Source organism: Hibiscus syriacus, unplaced genomic scaffold (genome assembly GCF_006381635.1).
Source record: "Hibiscus syriacus cultivar Baekdansim isolate YM2019G1 unplaced genomic scaffold, ASM638163v2 tig00110114_pilon, whole genome shotgun sequence".
NCBI lineage: Eukaryota > Viridiplantae > Streptophyta > Magnoliopsida > Malvales > Malvaceae > Hibiscus > Hibiscus syriacus.
Window position 1 is genome coordinate 791,931 of NW_024062594.1, and position 21,271 is coordinate 813,201.

Here is a 21,271-nt window from a genome sequence, read left to right on the forward strand (position 1 = left end):
ATTATTAATAGAAAATAAATAAAATCTAATATATATATATATAAATTTAAAAATTTTAAGGATGATCACCTCTATATCCACGGGTGCATTTGAGTGCCGGCAAATGAAGGGTCATCGTCTCCATGTCCAACTTCCAAAGCAATCTCCTCGCCAATTGACTATGCCTTGGTGCTTGAATCAAGTTCATAGAGGACATGTAAAATGGATTCACTCGTAGTTCTATATGGAGGGCATGAAGGTACAAATCCAAAATAAAAATCTTTTATCAATAACCTTAAATTACACAAACTAAAACATTAATTTTTTAATAGTTTAGGATTATTATAATTTACACGGTAATATCTATTTAAAATCTTTTTAAATTATTGATAATGCATACATACACTATAAATATGATTACTCGAACAAAAAATATTAGAATAAATAATACTCTTTTTAACTATTTAATTGTCTTAATGAATTGTAATACGTATTTAAATCTATAAAATTTGTAAGTGAAATATTTTTTTTTCTTGTAAGGTAAATTCAAATGTTAGTGGATTGAGAAAAACTGTTTCAAAACACACTTTTTCAAGTTTTAATTTATTTTCGGTAACGTGTTTTATTGTTATTAAAAAAGAAAAAGAGCACGTGGATCTACCTCGAGCAATAATTTAAGGTAAGTGGGCAGGAAATGTAATAAAATGCAATTGGTTCTATTCCGCTTTTCCGTCCAAATGCCACAATAATAGTAAACCCACGACAACTTGCAGCCGACTATTTAGAGTTCCGCGCGTCACCAAACCGTCACTCGGAGGCCGAAGCCGTTAGCCATGGATCTCTATTTAACTTTCAGATCCCGATCACCTCTCCTTCAATCGAAACTCAACTCTCCATCCTTTCATCCACGATCAATCATCTCGATTCCCTTCGCTTCTCCCAAACCACCGCTTCAACCTCGTGGAACTCGTCGCCTCACGGTGGCAGCCGCTGCAGCGATGAAGAAGACGATCGAGGGCGTCAGCGAGGAGTTGAACTCCATTGCTTCACAGAATCTCGACTACGCTGCTGCTCGTAGAAGAGTTCGATCTGCTTTCGTCCCAGTCCACCAGCAGCTTGATCATCTCTTGTTCAAGGTTTGTTTTTATTTTTACTTAGCTGGCTCATTCTGGTTGAGAGTCCCTATACCACTTCAAAAATTTTAAATTTAATCCTTATACTTTAGCTTCATCTCTAAAATAATTACACTTTAGTTTTTGTTATTGTATAACAGTAGCTAATACATGCTTTCTTATTATACTTTTTTCATGGGGGAAATATATGGGACTGGTGGCAGATGGCTCCTGCTGGTGTAAGAACAGAGGAGGTAGGCGTTTCTTTTATTTATTTGAATTTGTCTTTTGTTATTGTATAGCGGTGGATATAATAAGTGCTATTGCGGTTAAGCACTAACGGTTTCAACAACACCATTATTGTTATACGACGACCATTATTCTGATAGCGGGCCATTATTGACGGTCATTATTCTGATGACGGACACTATTTAATAAAGTTTAGAAATTTGAACTTAACAATCTTGTTTTGACGTTTCTTTGTAGTGGATCGAGAGAAATTCAAAGGGATTGGAGATTTTCTTTAGACGATGGATTCCAGAACCTGGGGTTAAAATTAAGGGTACTGTGTGCTTTTGCCATGGATATGGTGATACTTGTACTTTCTTCTTTGAAGGTCAGACCTTTTATCATGGATTCATATTGTAAACTTTATTTCCTGTAGTTGAAACATGTCATAGGACTTTGTTTGACGTATTGAGAATTCTGAATTACAGGCATTGCTAGGTTCATTGCGGCATCCGGCTATGGTGTTTATGCTATCGATCATCCTGGATTTGGCCTTTCCGAAGGATTGCACGGTTACATCTATAGCTTTGATGAATTAGCTGGCAATGTCATAGAACAATATGCAAAAATCAAAGGTATGCAATTTTGTCAATAACTTTGTCATGCATTGTTGCACTTTTACATTGGAGTGGTTGATATTCAGAAAGACCTGAAGTGAAAGGATTGCCCTGCTTCATATTGGGACAGTCCATGGGTGGAGCTGTTACACTCAAAGTCCACTTCAAGGATCCACATGGATGGGATGGAATGATCCTTGTAGCCCCAATGTGTAAAGTAAGTTCAAATCCAGTGCTGTATCTGACCCTTTTTTTGCTGTTTCATGACATCTGAAGTTCACATTCTGTATCTGAGGTTCGATACTTTTGTCGCGGATTAGATCGCAGATGATGTTAAGCCTTCGGAACCGGTTGCGAAAGTTTTGACCTTTCTATCTAAAGTTATGCCAACAGCAAAGTTTGTTCCACAGAAAGATCTAACTGATTTGATGTTCAGAGATCCAAGGAAAAAGAAGATGGTTAGTCAATGTTTCCTTCAGTCACCTTGTATGGAGTAGCTTATATAGTTTTGATGATCAAAAACTACCATTTTAATTCATCTGCTTTATGATGGTGTTGTATCATGTCTTCTCCTTCAAGGCTGTGTACAATGTGATTTGTTACGATGACCGGACACGACTGCGAACAGCGGTTGAACTCCTGAATGCCACAAAGGAAATCGAGAAGCAAGTAGAGAAGGTGGTTTCCCGACTAATTAGCTTCATATGCTGTTATATTTCTCATTATGCACAGCACGCCGGATGCTTCTGCATTGCTGCAATCTACATTGGTTCTACATTTGCAGGTCTCGACTCCACTGCTGATTCTTCACGGAGCTGCGGATAAGGTAACGGATCCAGCGGTGAGTCGTTTTCTTTATGAACGCGCCTCGAGCAAGGACAAGACATTGAAGCTGTATGAAGAAGGGTATCACTGCATTCTGGAAGGGGAACCTGATGACAGAATTTTAACTGTCCTTAATGATATTATTTCATGGCTGGATGCTCGGTGCTAGGTTTTGATGCAACTATTGTAATTGGACTGAATTGACTGAGGTGTGGATTGGCTGATCAGCAGGTTACTTCTTTTATCATAAAGGTGGACAGTCTATTCCCTTTACTATTTAATTTTTAAATAAAGAGAATTTTTAGTGGAGAGGGCCACTTTGTTCAGGTCAACGTTCTATAATTTCCAAATGTGAAATGGTTCGAATAATACTTTACCTTATATTGTATATGGGTTGACTGAATCACACATCTTTAAATTGTAGTTTCATTCTAATATAATTCTCAAACTTTTAAATATTTCAATTAATGATTTTAGTATATAAACTCATTTGACTAAATATTAGTGTTATGTATAATTGACTTAAATTTTCAAACTTCACTTTTGTAAATTATTTTAATTCATATGATACAAATAAATTTATCTCAGTGGTTAAAGGAATTATTGTTGTTCTTAAATGTTGTAGGTTCGAGCATCAACGATTGCAAGGGTGATTGGGTGTTAATTGTCAAATGGTTGAAAGTATTTAAAACAGATATTACATTGTAATCCCCATAACTTAATAAAAAAATTCATATGTATTAATTAATCAATTTTCAATTATCTTAAATTACTTAATTTTGGTAAAAGATTTTGAAAAAAAAATTATAGGTGGTTATGATGATTCAAATCTGATACTCTTCGACCTGTTAGATATTTTGAGTCGAATATATAATTTTATTAACATAAGATAAATACAAAGTAGTATCTATTTAAATATAATTCTCAATTATTTAATATTTAACTCTTAACCATTTAATTTATCAATGTGTTGTTTATTTTTAAAATATACCATTTTTTAAGGCTATGAATGAAAATAAAATAAAATAAAAAATGATGCGTATGAATTGATATTTTTATATGATATTTTTAAATATTAGATTAATTTTCACATCATCCATTTAATTAAAGGTGATAATATAAATACCTACTTATTTGAAAATTAAAAGTATTTTAATCGTCAATTAAGTATCAGTTTAATTGACACTTCTTTAAAATTATAAGTTTGAATGTACTCAAATATAGTTACATTTGATTTAAGAATTTGAAAAAAATTATGAATTAGGTATTGTATAAAAAATATATTTAATTTTTATAAAAATATTTTACAAAAATTTTAAAATAGCAAAGTGATATAATAAAGTGTAACAGATGGACTAATTTCACACATCAAACAGGAGTTTCTCATGCCTCGTGTATGTGAGGAAATTTTAAAATACTGTAAGGTTAAATATGATAAACATTTGTTACAACCGAAAATCTTATTAAAAGTTTAAATTTTTAGGATAAATAGAGTAATTTTTTTAGGTTGCATCAGTTATAATTAAAAATATTATATTTTTTATAATATTTTTCATTTGTATACCTCAAATCCGCGTAATATAATTTTTCGATCAACCAAAACCGTTATAAATTTATATAACTTTTTAGATTAAACATAATAATATCGAAATTAATTTAAATTATCTTTAAATTACGTACAGCAGAACTATACGTGGTGAGAAAAGTGAGTAAAAATTTACTTGTGAAATACTTGTAATTCTTGCCGGTTTCCCAAAAGGACCCAACCTCTTTTCCTCTCATAAGCCATAGGCTCAGTCTCTCAGACCCTTTAACATCTTAAGCTTTAGCCTTTCTAGTTTTACACAAATATATATATATCATTTAGCAGTTTTCTTTTTCATGTTTTCGACATCTCCAAGCATGCAGTCAGAGACAAATGTGTATTGCATGAGAGCATATAAAATCATAGGACTAGTGAAACTACAGCTGTGTTTATGTTTTTCTAACATGTGTATGTATGTTTGTTTGTTTTTAGTCCGTGGATTTGCAACTCAAACCCACGTCTCTTTCTCAAAAGACATTTCCATGCCTGCATGAAGCTTCAGCGTTTCTCTCTTGCCTGCATTATTACGCTACCTTCAAACCCCACTGATACTCGCTGCCACCGGAGTTTGATAACGATGTGTCCTCAGTTCTTTTAGCAGCTCTCAGAAGAAGGAACACCAAAGGAAAAGAAATCAAAGAAAATAACCCTAACCCCATGCTGAAGAAACAATACATATACTATGTTATTCGGATTGGGGTGTAACTAGTGAACAAAGTTATGCATCTCGCACGATCTTAATGTTTTTAAGTGTCTTTTGTGTTTAAAGAATGTTCGAAGGTAATTATTCAAATCAGATTTGAGGTGTTACACATAAAATAACATTGTTATATACAAAGAAATAGCGTGATCTGCAAACAAGAAAGTCCTACTTTTCTATTCATTTTGATCCTGTTATTGTGAAGGATCGTTTTCTGTCTGGTTCAAGTTCAACATAAGTCATTCATTTTTTTTCTTTATTAGTATTAATTTGTTTGGGTGCTTTGTTAAAGCAGCGTTCTCTGATATTAACTCAATAATTAAAATATATTAATTTAATTTGTATCTAGATTTTTTAATAGCGGAATAATTAAAATATATTATATGTTTATTATCATTTTTAGCCATTGACAACACACACACCTTACATATATAGTTGCTCGACATGATTACTATTACACGTATGATTTATGTTGTATTTTAAGTATATAATCATTGAATTAATTCACGTAAATGTCTTCTGCCTATGTCATTTTTTTAACAGTATACGATGATTATAAGATAATATATGTTAAATTTTTTTTTTAACTATTGACAGCACAAACCCTATAGACGTAATTGCTTGAATATAAGACTTCAAGAGAAGAAAATACTTCATTTAACCACTGAAGTCACTCAATTATTCTTGCAAATGAAAATCTAAATATAAAGGTTTCAAGTTAATTAGATGATATCCTATAGTATACCGATTACCGAAGAAGAAAATGTTGAGTATTAAATTAAGATAAGATGTCATACTAAATGAGTATATAAGCTTAGATATATAAATATAAAGACGTACAGCAGCTTTAAACATTCTCAGTCTGGTGTTATATGGTAGAACTAACGCAGGCTATATAGAGTATAGCCGTCAGCTTTCTCTGCCCTCTTATGTTTTTCGTTTGCATCCCTCTCTCTCTCTCATTTCAGTACTTAAACCTCCCATATGGTTATCCAATTTCAAAGAGTTCTTTTTACTATATATATATGTTTTAAAAATTAAAGCCGAAGGCAAGAGTGTCATATATCCATGTCTCTCACCGGTGCGATCCCGAGATATATTCGAGAGAAAGGTACGGGACTGAAGGGTTGACATAGATCCTCTGCATGCAGGGCTTTGAAAGATTCATCAGGCAGAGAAACAGTGCTTTCAGATTTGTATTACAATACGTATGTGGGTGAACTTTCTACGGTAATAGCTTTACGCTCAGAATCTTGTTGAAGAAAGTGCCAAAACAATGATTTCCTTCTTTAAAGCTTGTCCAGGTTAATCAACGAGAGCACCTAACCATTCTGGACAAGACGATAGCTAGTCCAAAACAATGTCTTTCGAGTTTCAAGGGAACTACAGAATAGGTTCAACCTGCAAGCTAAATGTTGTATAAATTCATGCCAGAATTTTGACTCGGGAAAGGACAGGGACAAAGTTTGAACTACCATTTCATGGTTTAAATGCACTAGAGTGTGGCTCAACATGCACTTGTATCTTTCTCTATCAGATTTTTTTCTATTCTGGTCCCGGATAGTCACATTAGATCATGATTCTGATTTCAAATTGATTTCTTTTTACCAATTAAACATTAATATCCTTCCCCAAATTAACTCTGAGACAAAATTTGTAACACTCCCATACTCAGCTTCAGTTCTTGAACGTGAGACCACTACCTACTTTTTAAAGAATCATACAACTGGGCTTGAGTAAAAAAAAAATACAGTAATCTCTTGTTGACCTTCTATTATCTACAACAAAAATACCCAATCAACATCAACGTAATAAGCAAAACTTAATACTTCAGTTGACTGGATAAACAAACCATAGTCAAGAGTACCACATAGGTATCTTACCATGTCCTTGACAACTTTTCAATGGATAGCATGAGAGTCATTCATATATTGACTGACCTTGTTCACTGTATATATAATACCAAGTCTCATAAGACATACATATTGAAGTTCACCTGCTATACTTCAATAGAGATGGTCATCTTTAAATACCTATCTATAATCAATTTTGAATTTAGATACTACTATCATAGGTGTCGGTGTATACTTTGACCTAACTATATTTTCTTTAACTAACAAATCACTAATGTATCTTTTTGAAGAAAGAGGAGCTTAACTCAAAACAGAGAACTTAGAGCAATGAAAATTAGAAGACAAATCATATAACTACAGAATAGAACTAATAAGAGATGTATATGGTAAAATATATTTAGTAGTAATCATAATAAGTGAGTTAAAGATCAGAAGATAAATCACATGTTTACAAAATAAAATTAAAAAGAGATGGATATAATGAACAATATTTAACATTAATCACAATGAGTAGATTTGAAGATCAGAGTTCAATGCAACAACATTAACTAGATTGAATAAGGTGTTATATGTGTGACTTGTAATTTTACATGCCTATAAGTTAGAATATCAACAAGCGTTGATTAAAATTGGTAGCCATCAAAGAATTCAAGTTCAACTTTGTTACTACCAAAGATTAAAAGATGACAACCATTTTAAAAAAATGGATGCAAGATTAAATGTATCAAAAGTTCAAGTTGACAAGTGGTTACGATGGACACTAAATGTTACAAGTTGATTCAAGTTGACAAATTGGCAAGTAGCCGACTTTTGCACATGGGAAAATTTATATTTGGTCCCCGAACTATTAGGTTATTTATAAGTTTAGTTATTGAAACTCAACTATAAATAAGCCTAAACACTTTCATTTGAAATCATCCCAAAAATTATCTCTAACGTTTTTTTCTCTATTCTCCCACTTTGCAATATTTTGGGAATTCTAAGGAATTTCATTTGTTGTAATATTTTGTTAATAGTGAAATTATCATCCATTTTGTGGTGTCCGAGGAGTAGACGATATTTTGTATGTTTTAATTTTGATCTTTTTGATCAATTTTAAAATTACTTTCGTGTGAAAAATAACTCGGTTTCCCCAACATAAGGGAAGATGTCACGAGTACACTTGTAATCAATGAATTGATTACGAGAATCAAATGACAAACCGCAACGATGAAGTTAAATTTATTGGTAACAAGTGTAAAATAAGACGGAGGAGGCGGCTAAAGGATCATCGACCACGAGTGAATGCAACTATGATACCATGACAAAATTTAGGTCTATAACTAGGGTTAGGCTGAGGCTGACCTTTCATCTTTGTTTCCCCATTCCTCTAACTGCCTGCGCTTTGAAGCTGATAAAAGTTCATTTGATCAATCAAACCAGTTTTAGAAACACTATTCTTTATTGGAAACAAACAAATTCCTATAAATCGTCCAAAAATCATATTTGGGATAAGATAAAGGAGGCAGGTGGTTTGCATTAGCACAGAATGGGCAATGAGTAGAGAGAAAGTGACTGAAACTCCATCACCACACTTTTCCCGACGACAAAACAATCAATTCTATCGACAAAAGTCTGATTAGCACTGAATACATTTTCCTTTTCTTTTTAGTTAAATTAAAATCTTGTAGTTAATATTAATGCAGTACTGCTGATATGCTGTCAGTCATGGCTCATGAATACATCCCATTGTGGCCCATCTCTCTCTCTTCTTCCACTTCCAACCAACTCCTCTTTCTTCATCAACTTTCTCCCCCTACCATGATAAGTTAAAATGTCACAAATAGAACATATTTAATGCATAACAATGAACAGATTTAATGATATATTTAATATTTAATAATCCGTATTTAATGTGAATTTATTAAGCAATTTAAATGATTAAAGTGAGCGTTAGTTTTTCTAAAGATTCTGGGTTCGAGCAGGGATGAACAAGGGGAGATGAGTGGGGCATTCTCTCTCCCCCAATTTAAATTTTAGATTTTTTTCTCATATATTTTCTATTAAAAATATATTTTTGCTCCGTGAAATTTTATAAGTTTATCTCTTTCTATAATTTAGAAGTATGCCCCTAACATAAAATCTTTTGTTCGTCTCTGGGTTCAAACAACTACGTTTGTAGGGTGTGTGTACATTGTTGATAGTTAAGAAAAAGTATTAATAGATATTATTTTGTAATCAAATCAGACTATTTAAAATAAAATAATATGTTTAATGTGACTAACGTCATGACATTAAATTTTTATGTTACAAAATAAAATATTTATATAAATGAAAATTTGAACGGTAGTTTTATTATGCGGTGGGGGAAAACTAAAGTTAATTTGGGACGAGTTTTAACCTAAAATGTTATTTTATCTAGAGTTATTGAATTGGTAATAATTTTAGTTACAATTGAAAATGTTATATTGTGATAGCTATTAACCTAAAATGTTACTTTGCCTACTTTAAAAAGTTATATAATTGTTAATAAATTCTATACAACTGAGAATTTTACATAAATTTTTTAACATTAAACGACTAAAACAATTATGCAATTTATATAATTACTGTAGAAACTGTAATATTTTTTATTTTAACCTAAGATGTTATTAAACTTACTCTAAAAGATTACACTTAATATTTTTTTATTATAATCAATTATAACTTTCTTTAACTTCGTATTAACCGGTTATATTTTTCAGTTCCTCAAAATTTGAGTGACAGTAGTTTTTCGGTTCAATATCAAAGTTAATGTCTGATGCCCTAGCTTGTAGTCCCCATTGACCCACAATTGGGTAACAATACCCATAGAGCTCAAAGCCAAGCTAGTTGAGAGTGTAAACGTGCTGAAAAAGCTGCAACAACCTCTGTACATAAACCAAAAACTTTCGCTGCCCTACTGTCCACATGTTCCATCAAACAAATGCTTTTATTTCTGGAAACAAATTTATAAAATGTCGTATGCTAAAATAGATATAATCACCATACTCATTTCTAATAAGTTTTAACACAAGTTATCTCAGTCTAAGGTTGATGAGACTCGAATTTTTATTAAAATATAGATAGATTTTAACTAACTAAATCAAAAGAAATTTCACAAATTCATGAACCCGTCTTCAAATCGAATCGTTGAATGATGGTCCAGATGTTGCTGCGAACCAGCACCACCGACTCGTCCTGGTCGGACCAAATCCGATCCCCATGTTGGACCATGACCGAAACCATTCCCAACCGGGGCACCGATGCAGGCATAGTTAGAGTCCGGTCCAGATAGATAGCTTAGGTTTTGCTGATGGTATTGTGAGCGTGACAAGCTGCTGTTTATTCCGAGCACATGACCTACATAGTAGTCGTTAGTTCCGTGAGTTGGGTATTGGGAAGGGTGGGAGGAGTCGAGGAGCGATGGCGACTGGTGTAAATATGGTTGCGGCGGCGGCATCGGTGTCGGTGAAGAACCGGAAAACAATCTCGGTGGGCAAACTGGTCTAAACGGCAGATTTGGATCACTGGGATGGTAGCTTGAAGGAACATACCCTAGATGGCCAGGGGTGGCCGACAAGTTATCGTTGCTGAAGACCAGTTGCCGAGCTCGGTTCAGTGTCTCCGTCTCCCTTTCTGATCACCCAAAAACAACAGCAATTACATCAAATCAAACAAACATGGAAAACCAGACCAGACCAGACCGAGAAATTCAGCAACGAAACCATTCGACATGACTTGCCTTGGCGATGGCGGTTCATGTGTCCCCCAAGAGCTTGAGATTTGCAAAACTTGAGCGAGCAAAACCTACATTCATAGACCTTGCCGCACTCATCTTTCTCATCCTTAGCGCCGCTTTTCTTTGTCCTATAGCCTGCTTTCAGATAAACACCAATTAAAGTAACTCCGATGAGACCATTCTTGCCACTAAACCACAACCCTAATCTACCTAAATCAGTGTATAAACTATAAATAAAACCAACAAAAAATCAGTAAAGCTTCAAAAGAAACTTACCGGAGGAGGAACCTTCCTGGAAGACCTGTTTACCATCTCTAGTGTAATCATCAGGCAAGTAGTTGAGGTCTAAGGGGTTAATCTTCGCAGGTCTCCTGAAAAAACCAGAAAAAGAAAAACATGAATATAATCACTTAAAATCATGAGATTTAGTGGAGAAATGTAGAAGAAAAGAAATGGAGAAGATGAGACCTACATGGATGGTACCGACAGAGAAAGACTTGGGGGGGGGGGGGATGAGGTAAAAGTAAAACTAGAGCTTTAGAAAATTATAAGACTTGAGTGAAGGTGGAGAAATGCAGCATTGAAATTTCTCTATCAGTTTCTCTGCCAACCTCTTTGGACTCATCTCTCTTTTTCTCTACTAGTGTTTGTGTTTATTGATTCAAGTCCTTTTAGTCATTTGTTGTTGCTAGTGAATCACGTTGGTTTAAGAGGAAGACATTCATCATAGGAAGAAGTCCTTAATTTGCAGGGACGTTGGTTTGAATTGAAGGGTAGTTAGCATTAAGATTAAGGGGTTTATGATTGGTCCCCATATAGCTTTTAAGGGCTTCCAGGGCGATATCATTGTACCCTTTATCTTTAAAATGGAACAAGGAACTGTTACTATCGTGATCTCATTTATCATGTTTTTTTGTGATCTAAGTTCGATGTGGACTGAACCCCACAAAGTGTTGTTATATTCTAGCGTAAACTACAGATTTGGTCACTTTTGTTTGAGTTTTATAAAAGTATGGCCATTGGATTCAAAAAATATAATACACATTTATTTTCATTTTATTTTAAATAAGATGTGGTCATTGAAACGTTGACTTCCGTTAGTTTAATGATGTGACACGTTAGTAAAAGAGTTTATTTTTTACTTTAACCCATAAAATTTAGATAAAATACTAATTAGAGACCACTTTATAAATTCAAAGTAGTTTAGGGATAAAGTTCTAGTTTACCCTTTTTTAATATACTTTTCTTCTTCTTCTGGCTTCCCCACTTGCGCCGCCGCACACCCCTTTCTTGTTGTTCATGTTCTTAATGGTTTTTATGCGCACCACATGTTGATAATGCTCAAAATTAGGCCATAACACTAGTATTAGAAATATGCTAGTTAGGTTATCCCACTAGTATTTGAAATATACTCAAATTAGGTTATTCCACTGGTATTGGAAATGATCATTTTGCCCTCACTATTTAGCCTATAATAGTGAGCAATTTCATTCATTTTGAGATATCCCAAGCCAACATTTGCTTTGAAACACTCTTCTTTTTTTAGTATTGTTTGAGTTGAGAGAAGAGCAATACCACCAAGTTCACTCAAGTTTTAGGGTGTACGAATTCTTAGAGAGTCGTGTTAACCTCGGGGGAACGGTCCACCTACGGCAGTGATTACACACATCGGGACGAATTCGTTTCTAAGGCAGTGGTTAATATCACGACACAGTTAATCAATTCTTTATTTATATATTTTTCAATATATATTTTTCCAGTCAATGTTAATGCCTCGTTTTGCAGCAGTCTATTTTACCAACAATTTAGAAACGAATTCATATTGCTGCTATGCTCGAACATAGTTGAAATTCAAAGCAGATTTAGGCTTTGAACAAGCAAATTCCACGTGAATTGTAATTTTTGTTGGGATTTTTGGAACCACAAAAGAGTTGCTTGTGTTTCTGATGAAAAGAAAAGCTGTCAAACGTCTGGTATGTTACTTTGATTATAGTAACAATACTATCAATTTAATTGGCAGTTCAATTTCATGTTAAAACCATTGAAAGTCTTTTAATGCGTGGGGTTTTTATTGCATAATAATGCACATGATTTTTTTATAATAATGCATAATAATGTATGAGGTTTAAAACATATGCACGTTAGCAATTAAAGCCATTAAATATTGTTTTTAACATTGGTTTTAAAAGTGATAAATGCATGAGATTAATGCATTAACGATGCATGGATTAGAAATAACATGAAGAATGATTTGTTTTATGCTTTATTGCAATAAAATGATGAGAGAAACGTTTAAATTAATGTGCATTAAGAAATGTTATAAAATGTTGTATATTATAACATTAAATGATTAATGCATAGAAACATTTAAACATGAATCAAGGTTATGCATGATTAATTCAATTTAAATGAAATAAAGTTGTGTATTAAAAGTTTACATGAAATTTATATGAAAACATTTATTGTTGGCAGTTTCATGACATTTAATTTTATACATCAATGTTTATTATAGCCTTTATATGATCTAAATGTTTCAAGTTTCAATAGTAGGTTGAACGATTTATTAAATAGCTATATAAATATTTGTTAATAGCTATATAAATGTTAGTGTTTTTTAAACATTCAATTTTGAAACTTGCATGCTATAATCAAATGTGACATGACTATAATGTTATGAACATTGACATTTCGGTATGAGAGGTAATGCATGTATGATATTTGGTTCATGTGGAGATGAGTAACTATTTATTTTCATGTGGGGTTAAGACTATTATGTTTCTGAATAGTAAGTTGAAAATAAATGTCAACTCTCTTGTCGTACTAATAATTTCTTTTAAGAAATTTATAAAGATAACAAAACAGTTGCACTTTTGGAGAATCATGAAGATGATGTTGAACGAGAAAACTCTTCAAAATGATGATGCAAAGAATGAAGTTGCTTGCATGGTGAGAATGAACAAGTCTAATTGGAATTTTCATTCTACCTGCAAGGTCATATTATTTAGACTTGTTGCTTGTTAATTAATGCCTTTTAAATACATGAATTAGACTACATGAGCCTTTAAGATAGTCTTTAAAACTCAGTGGATACTATGAAATAAAATAAAACCACTAGTAAAGACTAAGGTAGTACTACTAAGGACAAGGTAGTAGTGCAAGCCCGAAATATATATGCTTAATAAGATACTATTATGATTAAAAGTATCAAGCATAATTCTTTAAGAAGCCTTAAGAAAGAGAAAATCTATAAATAATTTATTGGAAAGTTGTGTGATGAGTATGAAAGTGCATGTCTAGGATTGGTTCTTTGAAGACTTGGTACTTAAGCGTGCCTAGTGCACCACCTCTCTTTCATAGAAACCTACCTGGTGCATTTTTCATTACTATGCTCACTATTCCAATACCATGACAAGATAAAAACTCTTAAAACTTAGTGCAGAAGTTAAAAGAGTATATATTAATTTGGTTGAGTGGAATACCAAATTTAGTCATAGTAAATAAAATATATGATGATCTATTTAAGGCTAATATGTTGAATATCATGAAAGAGAATATGATAAACACTATTGCTACTAAAAGTGTGTAGTATCTATTAAATCTCTTTAAGTGATTTTCCTAAAGTAAAGGAAAGAAAAAAGATTATCTATTTCAGAATTTGTTCTAAAATCTCTTGTTTTAATTAAACTTGAGATCATTTTTCCTGATGTTAGGAAAAATCGAAATTCATTTTGAACGAGAAAAAGTCATAAAGAATTTCATATTGGTTTATGCATTTTAATCTTAATGATTTGGAACTTCTCAAAACTTTGAGAATATAATCATGTGTAAACAAAACTTGAGTTTGTTAAAATATAGTTTTATGGCTAAAACTCATAACAAATTGTACTCTAGTATTATTGAGTATTTGTTTACACGTTTTACAAGACACTTATGGATATCCTAAAATGTTAGAAATGTGGGGGTGTCTTAAAATATAGATTAAATGCATAAACTTAAATAGAAAATATTCTTTCAACTTCTTCTATTATTCATTCTAGGTCTTCTCAAGAAATTGATTTCGAGACTAGAAGAAATAAAAGGCTATTTGGACCAAATTTTACCACTTCCTTTTTTTCTGAGATAAATGATTTTGACTCTCTTTCTGATCATATAGCTTAAATATTATATGAGGATCCTAACAAGGCTATAAGATATATCAATACTAGTTCTAGAAAAACGCTATTAATGATGAACTAGAATCGATAATGTCTAATCATACTTGGGAATTAGTTGACTTGCCTAGAGGATTTAAACCAATCTGTAGCAAATGAATCTTCCAGAAGAAAATGAGACCAGATGGTTTGATCCAGTGGTACAAGGCAAGGCTAGTTGTTAATGGGTTCACTCAAAAGTTTATTTTAGACTACTTTGATTTTTACTCTCCTGTTATGAACATCTCAATTATACGTACATTATTTGTACTAGCCTCCATTCATAAGTTGCGAGTACATCAAATGGATGTTAAGACTGCATTTCTGAATGGAGATCTAGATAAAGAGATCTATATGAGAATATAGTACAATAAATTTCATAAAACTATACTTAAGTTTTGGTTTTGTTGTGAATGGTTCAGATGCTTGCGTGTATTCGAGGATGTTTGATATTGATTGCGTCATCATAAGTTTTGTATATTGATGACATGTTGATTTTCAGTTCTAACATTGAGTCCATTAACAAAACAAACATTTTTCTTGTCCACTAAATTTGAGATGATAGATCTGGGAGAAGTCAATGTAATCTTAGAAGTCAAAATTACCAAAACTGAAAAGGGTTTTTCTTTAAGTCAAACACACCATCTTGAGAAAGTGTTAAAGAAATTTGACAGTTTTGATGTCATCCCTGTTCGAACCCTTGTGACCCTAGCATATATCTCTTTAAGAATAAAGGAAGTAGTGTTTCCCAAACTGAATATGCTAAATTAATCGAAAGCTTAATGTTCTTAATGAACTATACTTGGCCTGATATTGCTTATGCTGTGAGTAGACTAAGTAGATATACTCATAATCCAAGTGGTGAACACTGGATTGCTCTTAAGTATCTTAAGGGTACTTTGGATTGGAAACTTGAGTTTGTTGGCTTTCATGCGATACTGGAAGGATATTGTGATGCCAATTGGGTTTCTGATAATGATGAGGTAAGTTCTACGAGCAAGTATGTTTTTACTTTAGATGGAGCAACAATCTCATGGAAATCATCAAAGCAGACTTGTATTGCTCGTTCTACCATGGAGTCAGAGTTTATAGCTCTTGACCTAGCTGTGCAAGAAGCCGAGTGGCTCAAAAGCTTGTTAACAGATATTTCGTTATAGGGAAGACCGACTTCTCTGATTTCTTTATTGTGTGATTCACAAGCTGGCTAAGAACCAAGCTTACAATGGTAAGAAAAGACACATTCGTATAAGACATGAATCAATTAGCACTTAATAAATAATGGAGTGCTCTCTTTAGAGTATGTGAAGTCAGAAAGGAACCTAGCATATCTTTGGTCCTAGATTCGTCGAGGGGGTGAGCCTAAAGACATTGGTTGAGGAATTCATGGTGGATACCCAACTTAGTTATCTAAGTTCTATGTGGTCAAACGAAACCATGGAAAGACTCATAGTGCATATTCCTACTGCCTATCCCTATGATGAATAATGTGCATGCCCATAATGAGCTTAATTGCTCTTAATAAATTCATAGCCCAGGATTTGGGTGGTCTTAGTGAGAAAGACTTGATGAATTTACCGATTTTGGCTGAATATCTATTCTTAATAAGTTCATAACCTAAAGTTAAGTGGGTAGTTCTAATCGCGAAGGATTGGATGAACTTACTGCTTGAGAGGATGAGTTTTATTAAACTCTTAATGAATTCAAACCCAAGAGTTTGGGAGTTCCTAGTGAGAATGACATATTGAATGGGAGTTCCTAGTGAGAAGGACATATTGAATTCACCGAATTATGAGGTTGAATATTTATTCTTAATGACTTCTTATCCAGAGTTTGGGTGGTTCATTTTTAATGAACTTGAAGAAAGTCACCATACTCTTTGTGAGGTTGAGCTATTATAAAAGCTCTTAATTATTTCATAGCTCAGTTTGAGTGGTTTATATCGAGATAAACTTGATGAAATAACTTACGTAAGTGAGAATGATTAGCCACCTTCTATGAAAAACATTAGGCCATTTTTCTAGTACACTTATTAGAATCCTGAGGAAAGAGGGCTAAACATATATACACTTTTGTATATACTCTTTATAGACACATTGAGGACTTTGGTGGATGAAGGGGTTAGTTGTGTGTTATGAGTTTACCCCCATCTTAGAAAGTTCAAGACTAGTTTCACTTATCTAAGAGAAGGATTGCTCATCATCACTATGTACTAGTTCTAGATACGTTCACTAGTGCTTAAGCAACTAATCTCGCTATTGCTCTTCTCGTGTTTTAACTTCATTTCTCTCATCTTTACGAAAGAATTCTTTCACATTAGTGGGGGAATGTTGATAATGCTCAAAATTAGACCATACCACTAGTATTAAAAATATGCTAGTTAGGTTATCCCAATAGTATTTGAAATATACTCAAATTAGGTTATTCCACTGGTATTGGAAATAACCATTTTGCCCTCACTATTTAGCCTATAAATAGTGAGCAATTTCATTCATTTTGAGATATTCCAAGCAAACATTTGCTTTGAAACACTATTCTCTTTTGAGTGTTGTTTGAGTTGAGAGAAGAACAATATTACCAAGTTCACTCCAGTTTTTGGGTGTACAAATTCTTGGAGAGTCGTGTTAACCTCGGGGGAACGGTCCCCCTACTGCAGCGATTACATACATCGGGGTGAATTCGTTTCTAAGGCAGTGGATAATACCACGACACAATTAATCGATTATTTTTATATATATTTTTCCAGTCAATGCTAATGCCTCGTTTTGCAGCAGTCTATTTTACCAACACCACAGATCAAGAAATAATGGAGTTTCGTATTCGAGTTCAGCCACAGAGAGCCATCTTAGTTGCTTGCGTTTTCAGAAATGGTGCACTTTAACTTGATTCTTCATATGGTAAACAAGAACTCCCTAGGCCATTTGGTTTGCTCTTGGAGCTGAATCTTGCTTCACCTAAATGTGGAAATCATTGGTGGGTTGAGGAAAATTACCCACTTCAAACCCAACAGTATTTAAACACAATGAAAGTAGAATCTTTGTATCTTATATCATTAAGCCACCTTTCTAATAGGGCAGTTTCTTCTTCGGTTCCAAATTTTCCATTTCTCAAAAGCTTGACAATCTCCAAATACAATGTATTATAATCTTTAGAGATAAAAGAGTCCAAAGGACTTTGTAAATTAGTTGTCCTTGATTGCCCCTATTTACAATCTCTCACTTTTGAAGGTTTCCGTTTGAAGTCTTTCAGATATAGAGGCAACTTAGTGTCCTTTCATTTTAGTGTGTCTAGTGTATATAATTATGTTAGTCCATTTGGTATGTTTTATTGGGGGCTATTCATGGAAGACGCCATGGTTGATCTTAGACAAAGTCCTCTGATTCTCTGACAAAATGGACATGGGACATCCCTATCTTTTCTCTTGATTATTACGGTCTCCGTAATGAAAGAGAACATTGTAGTTGTGCTGACAAGTCTAAATGCTCCAACTCAATTTTGAGAAGCATTAAGGTGGTTTAATCTCTAACAATGTGCAGATGGTTTTATGAGGTATGTTCATTAGTTCAACTATTGATTCAGACCCAGTAATGTTTGAACTTGGGTATGAAATCCGATGCATATCCTTTTGTTCTGATTTGTTTAGATGTCAATATACGAGATGTTGTTCTAATTGCTTGATCTGTGGTACGCATAAAACCATTAAGAAGAACAACAACAATAAAAGTATATTAAAAAGGGGCGCTTTAGAACTTTGTCCCTGTATTACTTTGAATTTATAAAATGATCCCTAATTAGTATTTTATCTAAAGTTCAAGGTTAAAGTAAAACAATAAACCCTTTCAGTAATGTGTCATGTCATCAAACTAACAGAAGTCAACGTTTTAGTGACTACATCTTAATTAAAATAAAACAAAAGTAACTGTGTATTATGTTTTTTGAATCTAATGATCATACGTTTATAAAACTCAAATAAAAGTGATCAAATATGTAGTTTACCCTTTATTCTATGGAACTTTCTTCGTTGCTTCAGCAATGTGCTACATGGAAATGAAAAACAATTCTCCTCATCTATTTATTTATTACGTGTAGAAATTAATTGATATTTTAGCATGCGACTAGGCTGCTATGCACCCTATCTCAATATTTCTTTATATTTTCCCTCTATTATGAAAACTCTTTTACGAAGATTATATATTCATATTCGTATTCGTAATAAATACCGCAATATAGTTTAATATTAAAGTTTGGCCTGATAATTTTCCTTGCTTTCCTGAGTTCTCTCAGCTGTACAATAAGGGCAGAAATCCTTCTTCTTATGGGGTTAATAAGTAATACAACTTTGCTAAAAAAAACTTACAAATAACTTGATTATTATCCAGGATTGATATAAGAGAAGTTAAAGGGAACGATCGTTCTCCTAAAATTTCCTTAAAACTTTATAAATTTATCATTCTAATATCAAATCCTGTGTATATTTCAAATTAGTGTCAAGTCGAGTAGTTAAGCAATCTGGATTCGAGCCATAATATCTCATTTGAGTACCTTACCAGCCTACTAGATTTTATTAGTATTATTATTTTGAAACTGAGCCAAGCATGAGTGGGTTGGCTTGGTTGTTTTCTCAACCCTTGGTGCCAAGTTATTCAATAACTACATATCATTTCCTTGGATCACTCTACTCCTAGTAGGGATGTAAATGAGATGAGACAGATCGCGAGTTACCCGAGATTGACTCGATCAAGGCTCGATAAATACTCGGATCGAATGGACTCGACTCGAGCTCTATCTCGACTCAAGTTCTTAATGAGCCAAAACGAGCTACTTGATATTCAACTCGAAAAGCTCGTGAGCAGCTTGAAAATATAATATATTAAGATTTTATTTTTAAAAAAATAAATGATTAATAATATTAATATTTATGTATTGATTTTTTAAATATAGTATGTTTTTCATGTATTTGAGGTTCAGATTCGAGTTTGAGTTTGAGGCTTTAATCGAGTTAAGTTTAAGAAAAAAAAAATCGTTTTGATCCTTTTCGAGCTGCTCACGAGCTTCAGTTCAAGATTTCAAGTTCGAGTCGAGCTTGAAAATTTAAAGCTCGCGAGTTTTCGAGTCGATTCAAACTCCATTTCAGAGTTTTCGAATCGAGTCGAGCTCAGCAATACTCGAGCTCGACTCGGCTCGTTTACACCCCTATCTCCAAGTACCCCATAGGCCATAGGCCCATACTCAAAACCTAAGCCATGCTAAAATCTTCATTTTTCTCTAATTATTTCGAAAACCGAGTCGAGATCATAAAAAATTGAAGTTGAGATCTAATTTAAATGATATCAAATAATACATGACTCAACTGAATGCTGGTGAGTTAAGGGACATAAGTATATATTAATTAAAGGGTAAAGTACACAAATGATCATTAATGTTTGAGTAAGTTTTTTTTCATTGAAGTATCAAAAGTAACAAATTGATCACTAACGTTATCGATTTGTAACAAATTGGTCATTCGACGTTAACATTTGTTAACGTGAGTCACGGAAAACTGAGCTGACCCGTTGACCAATCACCTCTTCAACTTTAAATAAAGACTCAATCTTATTTTATTAATTGTTATTTTAAAACCATCTTTAAGCTCCAAAACACCCCTGAAACACCATAGATCCCTTCAAACTCTATCGTCTGATCTCCTCTACCACTGCATCGCTTCTCTTCATTGACAGGATGGTAATATCCAAGGACAAAGAATATGTATAATCTTCAAGCTCCATAACATCATATGAATGTTGCAGGTGCTTGCCTTGAAACTTTTGGAAATAAAACACTCACACAAACAACTTTTATTGAAACTTAAACAAATATTACAAGAGCACTCTCACTCAAAACCAAGAACTACAACTCACTCTTATAAGACTTTGCTTCTTCACTCACTAGAAGCTCTTAATTTTTCTTGATGCTTAAAACTAAAATGGGGAGGGGTATTTATACTACTCAAGAATAATCCTACACCACACAATTAAACTAATTTAAAACATTAAAAATTCAACAAATACCTAACTCTCACCTAACTAAATTGATGTAAGCAATGACATCAATTTAGTTTGGGTTTGGGTTTAGGCTCCCATAATGGATCAAGTTTATGATCCAACACCCCCCTTAAACTTGATCTTGTGACCCCTAGTAAGTTCCTTAATCTTATGAAGTCTTCACTTTCAGTGGCTTCGTAAAAATATCGGCAACTTGATCTTGTGACTTCACGTATTCAACTTCCACGTCGTTTCTTGCAACACACTCCCTTATATAGTGGTAGCGAATGTCGATGTGCTTGCTTCGATCATGGAATATTGGATTCTTTGATAAGGCAATGGTTGATTTATTGTCGACACAAACCTTGGTAGGCTCTTCTTGTATCAAACCTATCTCCTTCAATAGATTTCTAATCCAAATTGCAT

The 21,271-nt window shown here is 33.3% G+C and overlaps 2 protein-coding genes across 2 annotated transcripts; one reads left to right on the plus strand and one right to left on the minus strand.

Annotated features, from left to right (window-relative positions):
• The first annotated feature begins 726 nt into the window (after window positions 1–726).
• On the plus strand, window positions 727–2,957 carry LOC120215229 (caffeoylshikimate esterase-like). Its single transcript, XM_039212953.1, has 8 exons — window positions 727–1,115; window positions 1,316–1,345; window positions 1,578–1,707; window positions 1,808–1,954; window positions 2,023–2,153; window positions 2,257–2,394; window positions 2,516–2,614; window positions 2,721–2,957. The coding sequence occupies exons 1-8, from the start codon at window positions 813–815 to the stop codon at window positions 2,928–2,930; spliced, it is 1,188 nt and encodes a 395-aa protein (XP_039068884.1). The 5' UTR covers window positions 727–812; the 3' UTR covers window positions 2,931–2,957.
• A 7,057-nt stretch (window positions 2,958–10,014) lies between these two features.
• On the minus strand, window positions 10,015–11,003 carry LOC120215109 (zinc finger protein JAGGED-like). Its single transcript, XM_039212877.1, has 3 exons — window positions 10,915–11,003; window positions 10,642–10,773; window positions 10,015–10,535 (listed from the first exon to the last, which is right to left on the minus strand). Exons 2-3 carry the CDS (start codon window positions 10,658–10,660, stop codon window positions 10,015–10,017), a joined length of 540 nt encoding a protein of 179 aa, XP_039068808.1. The 5' UTR covers window positions 10,661–10,773; window positions 10,915–11,003.
• Between the last annotated feature and the right edge of the window lie 10,268 nt (window positions 11,004–21,271).